We start from the raw sequence: 12,242 nt of genomic DNA, 5'->3' as shown, positions 1-12,242 counted from the left end.
GAGCAGGGAGCCCGATGTGGGACTTGATCCCGGGACTCCAGGATCATGACCCTAGCCGAAGGCAGTTGCTTAACCAACTGAGCCACCCAGGCGCCCCTGGGACCAGGGGGGCCTTTGAATGGCCAGTTAGAAACAAGATCAGTCCCAAATCTGTTTAATTGAAATCGTGACTACATTTTGAAAATGAGTGGAGGGGAAGAATCAATGCAGACTGGACCCTTTCCTGTGAATTAAGTTGGCTCAGAACGAGCAGTGCAAACATCTGAATTTCCTTCCTTTCTTTCATGAGATAGACTTTTTGGAACCTGGCGGCGGTGGGGAGGCGGGAGGGAGGTAGTGTTTGCACAGAGCCCCACTTTTCTCTTTACCCACTTTGTGCCGTGCATGCTACAGAATTAGGAACTGTCGAGCCCTTTTTAGGTAACAGAAGTTCGTTATTAAATTGTCTTGTTAATATTTTTTAAATGGCCATCTTGGTTATTAACTGTATTCAGCTAAAACTTAAGAATTGTTTTCTTACTTACTTGTATCTTCTCCATGTTGACAGCCTATTTGCTCCAGGGTAAAGCCAAGAGTCTTTGTCATGACTCTTGCATTCTTTCCTGAAATGATGTCAAAACTATCTGAAAATATTAAGAGGAACAATTAAATTATATCTAAACTCCATTTACAATGCTCTATCCATCTAAAGTTCTGATAAACAGCACTTTGAACATATGGTCCATTGCCTAGTTTAATTATGTACCTAGGTCTCTGGGGTCTTCCTTTAAAACTTAAATTGTTTCCCAAATCATTCCTGGTAATGTTTAACTCTGACATTTTTGTGTAATTATTTGACAGAATATGTGGATTTTATACTTTTAGGACAGTTTTAGAAGACGACAGAAAGAAAAAAGAAAAAGAATGAAGGTGAGTTTTAATTAATTTCATAAGATTGACAATAGCATAAGTTTACGATTTGGGAGAAAGATGTTTATTGCAGTAGTGTTATTCCTTATCAAGTAGGTGTTGGATAGGGCTGCCTTCTTGCCTGGAGAAAGAATGCTGGTGTCAAGTCTTTTCTAAACTCTTGAGTCTGAAAAGATGCACTTGATGGGCGTGGGGTGCTTAGCTATTTGATTTTTTTGTGTGTGTGATAATCAGGTATTGTTTCTGTAATAAAAATAGTCAACCCTTTATATTCTCTTATAAGTTACTGCATTCTGTCTACATCTTTGTCAGATTAATCTTCCTGAAACTCTTGTTTCCCTGTTTGGAAATGACCAGCGACTTTATAGTCTGCTTAGAGCCCACTCTCTCTCAGACTGGCACGTGGTGTGTACTCTGATCTGGTCCGATTTTAGCCGCCTGTGCTGTCTTCTAAATGTACCACGTCCCTTCTGACTCAGAGTGTTGCCTACATTTGCTAGCTCCGAGTGGATTTCTGACTTCATGACTCCCTCATATCTTAGCTTTTCCCCTGGGGCCTCGGCCCTAGTCCAGGGATGAGCAGTCCTTTTCTTTGAACTCTGCTGCTGCTTACTTATGATATTTGTTTTCTTACCTCATTGCATAATGCTCTATAGTTACTTCTTTGATTCTTGTTTTTCTTGTCTTTACTGGATTTTAAACTCATGGAATTTAGGGAGTGCCTTTTATTATTATATTTTATTAGAAGTGAGCAAGTTGGGGAACTTAGAAGGGAGAAAAGTAGAATTATTTATTGTTACAGGTAGGTTCAAAACCACTTAGATTGCGAGGGGAATATCTGCTTTCTACCTTATGTATTACTATTTTCTTTCAGTCAGTATCTGTGTAAAAAGTATGTTTTACCAGTCAGCCACAACTGTCACCTATTATAGCTATAATCATAGATATAATTAATTGGAAATAAAGAGTTAAATTCTAGCAAGGTGAAGGGTAAATAAAAGTGGGTTATCCTAAGTATAAATCAAACTCTTGACTAGTTTTTTAACCTTCATAGTTATATTATTTTTATGTGCCTGAAATTGTTTCTTGAATGTTTTCTGAAATTGTCAGTAAACATAATGGAATAGCTTACTGAGTCTTGAATAGATTCTGTGTATCAGAACAGTGTATTATATGTACTTTTAGAATGGTTATTATTAAATACTACATAATATTGTTTACAGGGTGATTTAACATCAAATCAAATCGTGGACAGTCCTGTAAAGGCTAACAGAAATCCAGTTCCTCCTTTAATAAGTGCTTACAGTGAGGACTCTATTCCATTGCCTTCTTTTCTTCCTTTCATCTAACTGTATTGTGATCTAATTTCTGCATTTGTTTCCATTTATGTTAGAGAGATCAACCAGCTTTCTCTCCTGGTGGAATATTAACCCCTCATGCCTTGGGTTCAAGAAATTCACCGGGTTCTCAAGTAGCCAGTAATCCGAGACAAGCAGCCTATGAAATGAGGATGCAGAATAACTCTGTAAGTGACTTACTTTTACATGACACTGAAAAGTGGTGACATCGGAGGTCTCTTGTGGCTGTGTGTGAATTTTGTTACTCAGCCTGGAGTTGTTTTGTTTTGTAGTTTTTCTCAATTTCTTTTCCCTTGAGATATTTTTAACTTTGTTGCATCCATGATTATCAATATGTAAATATCTAAATGATGGGAAAGAAAGGAAAATGCATGTAAATATAGCTAAGTGGCAGCAATGTTTCTGTAACGCAAATGGGCACAGTGCTTCCCATTTCCCCTAAAGGTATTGGGTGCTAGAAGCATGATGGGGACATCAGAGTATCTCATAGCTGGGGGTAAGGTGGGTTTTCCCCTTTCTTTCCAGGAATCAGCTATGGGCATTTTATTATATATATTCCTCAGTCTGTCAAATACAGGTACTCCTCACTGCTTAAATTCTTGCTCTCCAACTCAGGCATGGAATAGATCTGAATACATAATTTAAGGTAGCTCTCACTATGCAGATTCTGGTTGCTCTGCACTTAGAAACTCAGGAATTGAATGGATTTGCCATCTGATATCCCTCCTTGTTTGAACTTGGTGATCCAGACTGAAGAAGCAGATCATCTCAGCCAGCAAGGCTGTAGTCCGTCCAGTAGCTTCCTGTTGTAGTGGCAACACACCATGAGCCCAGAGTACATGGCAGGGCAGCGGCAGGGGTGAGGGAACAGACCATAAATTGATGTACAGCAAAGAATCAAAGCTATTGCTTATTTCAGGCTGGTAGGCATGAGAGTGTGTGTTATAGAGAGAGGAAATATGTTTTGTAAGGTTTGGTATCTAATGTAAATTTTTGTTTTGATATATTCAAGGAAATTGCATAAGTTTTGATATTTCATTATTCTAACGGTTACCCTATTGATGCTCAGATCCTTTATTGCAGGGCAATCCTGTATGTGGAATTTTTGCCATATCAGGAGATTTATATTCTGCAAATTCCCATCTCAAAGTTGTAGGACCTTAGCTATGGAATTTGAGAATTCATGAGAATTTGCATCTCCTGAGAGAAGCAGCCTGGCTTTCTGTTATTTTTCTTCTGTTTGATTTTTGTGTTCTTGTCTTACTCCTTACACGGTTAACAGTGGGATATGGAGGGCCAGTGAAGGGATGGCAATGAGATGCTTGAATAGAACAGAAAAGGCTGGTGTCCCTCATTAAGATTATAGTGACTGTCTTCCCCACAAAGTGGAACTGAGTGACTTGTTTGTCTAACACCATGTCCATGATAGAATACCTTTTCTTATTCCCAGGGAGGTAGGGAGGTTTAAACTTTGCCAGCTCTGATTGCTTTGAGAAGGATTCAATATGAGTCTCCACAGGACTGGACCCACTGTTGATTAATAATGTCTGCCATGGGAGTACAAATAGGGAGGTTGATGATTGATTAGGTTGCTTATTCGATCCTGTTTTAATTCCCCTCGACACAATTATTTCTGTTGGAGTCTTTGCATAGAGGGATTTTCATCTAGAATGTTATGAATTTAAGGAAATCACAAAGCCTAATTACCAGTTTATTTAGAGGGAGCCTTTAACGTTATAGATTTTTTTGCTGTTTGTTTGTTTGAGCTGTTCGGCATATTAGTGTCCAGTATTGAGTAGCGTCTACCTGATGGTCCACACTGTTAATGCTTTACCAGCTGGCTTCTGTTTCCTCATAAATATGCGTTTTTAAATTTTGCATTCTGAAATACAGTTTGACTATATCTGTGGCCATTTCATAAAATTTGATTGCAAAAAGAACTTTTTAAAAAGGAATTTGAATCAATTGGTGTGAATCTGGTATGGTCAGGAAAGACTTTGTTGGTAGAGAGCAGAAAAGAGCAGTAGATATTTAGTATTAAAAAATAAGCCACTTTTTGTTTTCCCTTGCAGGTATATTATTTTTGTTATGATATAGTTTGTATCTTGTTTTTCAGTTTGGGAAAGTTTGCTTTTTACCCAACTTCTCTGTACTTAGACAGCTGATAAGAATATCATTCTCATGATTTAATCCATATGGATTTAATGTTGGTTTAAAAAATAATAGTGATGACTTACTGAAAGGTGAGCCACCATACGCCACGCCGTCATCCTGCTGTTGATTCTTTATACATATCATTTAATCCTTGCAGTAACCGACAAAGAGATAGAACATTATCCCCATTTTAAGTTGAGGCTGACAGAGGTTAAATAAATTGCCCAAGGCCAAACAACCAGTAAAGGTTGGACTTGGAATTTCAAACTCAGATCTGGCTAAAAGTACCCATCTCATTTTCAAGTACAACAAGCGCCTTCCTGAATTTATTTTTATAGTTTTGGTTTTTTTGAACAGTATTGGCTGTAGAGTATCATGAATAAAATGGAAATTATACATTTTTTTAAAGAAAGTTATAAACTCTATGAGAAATACAGTTTTGCTTTGTTGTAACATTTTTTTGGCCTATGGTGTGAACTACATTCATACTAAGGTTTTAGTTACAGTATCATTAAAATAGCCTGCTAAGCTCTCAATTTAAAAATAATTCAATTTAATCAGAATATCTAATATGCTGTGAATAACAGAAGAAAAACTACCATGAAAACCTTTTTTGGCACTTGTGGTTTTGGTCACGTAACAAAACTAAAGTTGCAGAGAATTTTAATTTTTTACTTAATTATTAAAATACTTTAGGGTGTTCACTGTGTTCATTGAATTAGATACAAACGGAAGATAATAGTGAATTTAAAGTGGTATCCAAGTCTTTAAAATAATAAATCTGCATTTTTCTAAGTTACTAATACATTTTTACTTGGACCTTGAATTTTAAAACATTATCTATAAAATAATTTAGTAGTTATCTGGCAGAGTCTTGTTAAATTGTTGCTTTCAAATGGTTGTGTGAGGTTGAGCATTTACCGCTTAACTTCATTCTCACCAGCACTGACTATTTTGTGTATTACTAATTAGGTATTTATATTTTCCCCCTTACAACTTTGCTCTTTGATTGGTAGAAAGTGATCACGAGTTCATAACATGAGGGAACCACCAAAGAAAAAAATAATTCCAGTCCTTTAATTTTTAAAAATCGATAAAATTAAATTCTTTTTTCTTCTGAAGTAATTTTATTCTAATGTGCAGATTCTTTTGAGTTTAAGCATAGGAAGCTTGGAACTATATAATTCTTTTTTTGAGGGAGTAGAGTAGGCCAAGAACAGTCTTCTAAATGTACTTACCGAATCTATTTAATAGCTTTAACAGTTGTATTACTATGAAGCATGATTGTAATAGCAGTTGGATGTAACTTCTTATGTGAAATGAATAATTAAATCCTTCCTCTGTAATGTCATAATTGTTTGCAGAGTCCTTCAATATCTCCTAATACGAGTTTCACTTCTGATGGCTCCCCGTCTCCAATAGGAGGAATTAAGCGAAAAGCAGAAGACAGTGACAGTGAACCTGAGCCAGAGGATAACGTCAGGTGAAACCATTTTTTGGTAACTCTTTGTTATCAAATTGCTGAAATAGATGCTGTCTAATTAATGCTATTTAGCTGAGAGCAGCAGTGCCTTCAGATGCTTGCCTGTGATCTTTTTATCCACCAGTAATTAATGTGGAGGGTTAGAATAGTCAGTAAATTCCAGTGAGATGTGTAAGCTATAGCTGTTAAATCTAAGTATCTAGATTAGTATGCGTGCAGGTTTTTGTCCTCCAAGCCACTTTTCCCTCTGAGACCAGGCACTAGATTGGCTAGACATGAGGTGTTTAGCTCTGACTATGTGATCTGAATGTTACTGTTTTGAGATTAAATTTTCAAGCTGCTTAACATAGAAAGTTCAGTTACACTTGGATACGTAGCATAGTTTGCTTTACTCTTCTCATTTGGAAAGGTTCTTCCTCAAATGAAATAGCAAAAGTCATTTAGTTAAGAGATAAATACGTGTATTTTTTAAAACCACAGACTTGCATGTATACAATTCTATTTCATGACAGAGAAGTTTCCCTTTAGCTATATACTTAAAATTTATAAAAGGAAACTTTGATTCTTTATCCAGAAATTTGAGATCATTATATAAGATTAATAGCCTCTCGTATAAGTAAATCCAGATTTGAAGCCTGGGTTCTGAGTGCAAAAGGCCAAAAATCTTAATAATTGTAATTCATTAAGAATTTAGCAAAATGATATATTTTCAAAGTTAAACAGTAGTGGGCCACAACTCATGATTCTTTTATAGGACGTGGATGGTATGTTTGCATTTATGATGAGAAACTTCTCAAGTGTCATGTATGGTTCTGTATTTTCCTAATGTCCTTTGATGTCAGATTCTGAGATATGTGGTGACTTGTGATTGAGCATTTACCTGATCCTCTGTTTCTGCAACTCTGGACTTTCCTCTTAGAGTATGTTATCTGTTTTATTGTGTAGCCATCTTGATCAATACCAGCTTAAGAGTTAACTTGATTTGTTAGTACTTTATTGTGTAATCCCAGTGCTGAGAATAGTCAAGGTGGAAATGCTTCTTTCAAGAAATGCTTGAGACTCTTGATGTGTATTTCATTAATATTTTCTGTAAAACAGTTATAATCCACATCATAGAAGATATTTGTCCTAATTGATGTTCTGTGAATGCTTGGGGCAGGTGGGAGGGAATTAAAATTGGTGTGGTGTATTCTGGAACATGACTGTAATTAATTTGTGAATTGTGGCACATGGTAGAAAATAGCCCTTAATGAGAATCATCATGATGTTCTTGATCTGTTCTGATTTGTTTCTTTAGTGTTCTTTGGCTTCTTTGTGTTCCTTCAATAAAATGTTTAAATCTTTTAAAGAATGAAAAATGAGTACTTAAAAAGAAAAAACACTTCGAAAAAGTGGTTCTTCACATGTATTTTAAGTGATTAATGATAATTTAGTGAATTGATTGACCTGCTTCTAAGTTCTACCAGAACATACATACATGTGTGTATGTGTCCTTCCCTTAAGCCAACAACTCTTAGCTGAAAGAGGGATAAGACCCAAGGATGGGAGAATAGGTATAAACATAATTTTCTGCCTGGTTCCTAGATTATTATTTTACAAACCATTTTTTACCTTTTAAAAAATTACCCATGCAAATCTTTTTTTAAAGTAATTTGATTGACTCCTTTGTTTAGTTTAAATGTATTTTAACAAACTGAGGAACTGGTATAAAATATCTTCAATATTTGAATCTTACAGTGTAGTTTCAGAATTGGTCCACAATCAAAAAACATGTAAAACAGTATTAAAATTTGAACAAACAAGTGTTCAGTATCTACCTTAATAAATAGTTACTTTCTCTTTTTCCAAAATGTAGTTTTATAATGGTCTTACTAGAATCAGCGTTTGGATTTTTGATGTTTAACTATCTTTTAATAAATTCTGTGGAAGTGGGCTTTTTAGAAATGATTAAATGAAGCTGTATTAGCATTACTGTTTATCTCATTCACATTTCACCTGGATATCAAATATAAAATGATTTGGGTGATAAACCAGTGGACAATTATGGAAAGTATTAATTCAACATGAACCGGCTTTGCCTGGGTTTTAGGCTATGGGAAGCTGGTTGGAAGCAGCGGTACTACAAGAACAAATTTGACGTTGATGCAGCTGATGAGAAATTCCGTCGTAAAGTTGTACAGTCTTATGTTGAGGGGCTCTGCTGGGTTCTTCGATATTATTACCAGGTACAGAGAGAATATTTTCCTCTAAACCTAGCTAATCATTCTAGGAAGATCATAATTTCTGTGTATTACTGAGCTGTATTCTGAAATTAAATCCAGACTCATTTTTTTAAAGCTTCCTGTTTAGAAATTCATTACCTTAAATAATATTTGTTTGTAAAGCCTTTGACACTTCTCAAGTGTTAATATATAAAGATAATTTTTGTTGTGCTTAAGGATTTCAGCATCAAGTAGTGTGGGTTTGAGTGTACTTTGTCTTTGACATAATTGAAGTATGTGGTTTTTTAATTGGAAGTAAAAAATAATAGTCACTAAATGACTGAACAAAGGACAAAGCCTAGAAAATACTAGTAAGAATTTGAAAGGCATTTGAATGATACCATTTCCTCCGTGTAATGTAGTGATGTTACATAAAGTGCATTCTAATTGGAGTAATCCGTATCTGACTTAAAGCTTTTGATAATTGAGATGTCAGATTGGTGAGAGATTAGGTAGACATATAGGGAATTGTAACACTAGTAGTTAATACATGGTTTCATTCTCTGAGAGCAAGGCAAGTTAAGTTTGGTGTGTTCTGGGAAAAGATGAAGTTTGTCATTAAGTGGAAAGTATAATTTAATGCATTATCGAGTGTATAATAGTAAATTCATGTTTTACTTTTGTCCTCAGGATTTTAATTCACTAGGCATAGAATCAAAACATGTATTAGGAGGAGTTCTCTTTTCTATCAGTAAAACGTACTGTTTTCTTTTTGATGGGTTTACTTAAATATTTTTATAATAAAGAGAAAGTTGTCACAATGAAAATATAATAGGGAATTATAAAATGAAACTTACGAAGTTTTATTTAGTCATTGTTCTAGTCATGTCCCTTACCCATCTATATGCTAAGTGCCAGCTACCACTGCTCTTCATTTTATTTGATGATGGCAGCTTAAAATTGGAAAGAAATGTAACCAAGCACATTTTAAGGGTAAATACAAATAAATAAAATTGTATTTTACAAATTATATTTACAAAGTTTGGTATTAACTACTGATTATTAAAGATGCTTTGCAGTAGTTTTTAAATCAAGGAGCCATTGATAATAAGTAAAAGTTCAGTTAATCAAAGCAACTGTTAGGACTCATGGGAAAAAATTAATATATGGGATGTACACTGGAAGTCATGTGTTTTATAAATGGAATGTTATAGGCTAATATTCTAATTTTTGTTTGCTTTTCTGTGTCCGTATTGAACGTAGATTTTTGTTTTTGTTGGTTTTTTTTTGTTTGTTATGATTCTAGGGCTGTGCTTCCTGGAAGTGGTATTATCCATTCCATTATGCACCATTTGCTTCAGACTTTGAAGGTATTGCAGACATGCCATCTGATTTTGAGAAGGGCACTAAACCAGTAAGCTTAATTATTTAGAGTCATAAAATTCATAGAATTTTGGCTTAGATAAAAATTGTGTCTTAAACTTTTTTTCTTTCTTGCAGTTTAAACCATTGGAACAACTTATGGGAGTTTTTCCAGCTGCAAGTGGTAACTTTCTACCTCCATCATGGCGGAAGCTCATGAGTGATCCTGTTAGTGTCTTAGTATTTTGAGTTTGTTAGTAACTGGGTTTTTGTCATATGTTTCACTAACATTAGACACAGTTGCTTTTGCATCTCATAGTTAAAACAGTGAAGTCCAAAAACAAAGTAAAAGTATTGAGTTCTTCTGTATATTTTTCACCTCCCCCGCCCCCCACTTTCCTTGGCTATGAGGGCCCTACCTGGTATAAATAAAATTAGTGTTTGGGAGCAATTCTTATAACAGTTACTTTGTTCTCAGCCTACCTGTAAGTCATTATTTTTATTTGTTCCAGCCATGTGTGGTGGCTACCACAGTTCAGACTGGCCTACCTAAAATCCTCTCTGAGCTTATTTTGTGTGCCAGATAGAAGGAGAGTCAGGCAAGAAGTGGGAATTATTAGAGTCAGTAAACTCTTCATTCACTGTCTTGGGTCCACAGTTGTCAGTTCTAAAATTCCTCTCTAATAATGCCTTTTTTTTTTTCATTTTTTACAATAAAATTGTTAATTTTGTTTTACTATTGGGATTAATGACCTGATATTTTAATAACATTTTTTAAAGGAATGAAACCTGATTTTCTCATCAGGCCTGATAACATGAAAGAAATGTCAAATTCTTTATAACTCAGACATGTGTGACTTTGTTTTGAATCTTTATTTTTTCTCCTTGATATAGGATTCTAGTATAATTGACTTCTACCCTGAAGATTTTGCTATTGATTTGAATGGGAAGAAATATGCATGGCAAGGTAAAATTTAGATATTATTCCTTTTTTGTTAAAACAGTTTCCTCTTTTTAGTAAACTGTAAGCAAACATGATTTAGGTGATGAAAGAATTTCTGTAAGAGATAAATATTTTAAGAATTAGATGTCAAAATTTGATTTTTTTCTATCCATCCTGGCATTAGCAATGATTAGCATTCCCCTAAACAGTAAATTGAGTTGAAAAGATTGATCATTCTTTTGTGGGGGTTTTTTGTGATTAATTAATGGGACTTGGGTCTTGGGACTTGCTTCCAGTTAGTAGCTCATTGACACCTTGTAAGGTTGCTGAGAAATACAGAAACATGATTGCATTTACGTGGAGATTCACTTATACTCCATGGAAATTTGAAAATGAAAAATGTTTTAGAAATTTAGTTTTAAATACTTGACAGTAATCATTAAAGTTTATTTCCTATTTATTTATTTATTTAGCTGTTATTTTCTCATTCCTTCTGTTTACAGTTTTTTAAGAATGTCAGTTTTAAATTACTACTAAATTTAACATGCTGTTTACCACTCAGCAAATGTGTGATGATGACTGAATGTAAAACACAATAAAGAAGTCTCTCACACAGTAAGTCAACTATTATTTCATGCCAAAGCCCCTTTCAGCAAATCACTTTAACCTTTTCTTCGACCATGTATTTTTCTAAGATAATTTCATTTGGTAAAACCATGTTTTTACTTTCTCCTTGGTTATTTCCTGTGGTGCAGATGACCAGTAACATGACTCAAAGAATTGTGCGACGGGGGGGAAAAATAATAATTTACAAACTGAAAATCATTTAATGAGATTTTAGAATTGACTTTTGGTTTATGTAGTAAAGGAAATTTCACATTACTTTAATGGAATGATAATGGGAAATGCAGCCCACTGATTGAGGTTAGCAGGTGTTGAGCTCTATGGTCATATTTTGTTATATGTAAATGGATTGGAGTCTTAGGTTGTTTTTAAGGTGCTTTGTGGAGGATATTTTGATTAGAGGGAAAGGGCTAAGAGGTAGTAAAGTAAAATAAGTAAGTAAGCATGTTTATGTAAGTGTTAAATAAATAAGTAAATATATAAACATGCAGATGTCTTGTTTTCTATATATATCATTGTAGTATAAATCATCCAGAGGAAAAGTGAGGCAATGCATAATGGTTAACAATTTCTTCACATCCTTGCCAACATTTGTTACTTCCTTTTTTTATTCAGTAAATGGCTTTTAGGTATTTATGTATTTTTAGTTGAAGTATAATTGACATACACTATCCTGTTTCAGGTGGACATCATGGTGATTTGATATTTTTATACGTTATGAAGTGATCCCCATGATAAGTCTAATTACCATCTATCACCAAAGTTACTACAGTATTATTGACTGTATTCCCTATATTGTATATTACATCCCCATGACTGACTTATTTTATAACTAGAAGTTTATACCCTTCAGTCCACTTCACCTAGTTTGCCTATTCCCTCAACCTCTTCCCCCTCTGGTAACCAAGAGTTTGTTTCCTTATCTGTGAATCTTCCTGTTTTGTTTTGTTTTTGTTTGTTTGTTTTTTTAGATTCCGCATGTAAGTGAAATCGTATGGTATTTGTCTTTCTCTGTCAGGACTTGTTTCACTTAGCATAATAACCTGATGTTGTTGGAAGTGGTAAGCTTTCTTTTTTATGGCTGAGTAATATTTCATTATATATATATTACATCTTTATCCATTTGTCTGTCGATGGACACTTGGGTTGGTTCCGTATGTTGGCTGTTGTAAATAATGCTACAGGGAACATAGGGATGCATTTATCTC

General features: G+C 34.5%; 1 protein-coding gene across 2 annotated transcripts in view; it reads left to right on the top strand.

Moving 5' to 3' along the window:
* The window catches only part of XRN2 (5'-3' exoribonuclease 2), an 87,610-nt gene that overhangs the window by 41,047 nt on the left and 34,321 nt on the right, over window positions 1-12,242 (top strand). For both annotated transcript variants that reach the window (XM_078056856.1, XM_036091486.2), the window contains 7 exons: window positions 865-909; window positions 2,303-2,434; window positions 5,786-5,904; window positions 7,994-8,129; window positions 9,412-9,519; window positions 9,606-9,695; window positions 10,362-10,434. In XM_078056856.1, coding sequence (XP_077912982.1) covers window positions 865-909; window positions 2,303-2,434; window positions 5,786-5,904; window positions 7,994-8,129; window positions 9,412-9,519; window positions 9,606-9,695; window positions 10,362-10,434 — 703 coding nt within the window. The remainder of the gene's footprint in view (window positions 1-864; window positions 910-2,302; window positions 2,435-5,785; window positions 5,905-7,993; window positions 8,130-9,411; window positions 9,520-9,605; window positions 9,696-10,361; window positions 10,435-12,242) is intronic.

Source organism: Halichoerus grypus, chromosome 10 (genome assembly GCF_964656455.1).
Source record: "Halichoerus grypus chromosome 10, mHalGry1.hap1.1, whole genome shotgun sequence".
Taxonomy (NCBI): Eukaryota; Metazoa; Chordata; class Mammalia; order Carnivora; family Phocidae; genus Halichoerus; species Halichoerus grypus.
The sequence above is the reverse complement of the archived record's forward strand: the minus strand, read 5'-3'. Positions and strand labels throughout refer to the sequence as shown.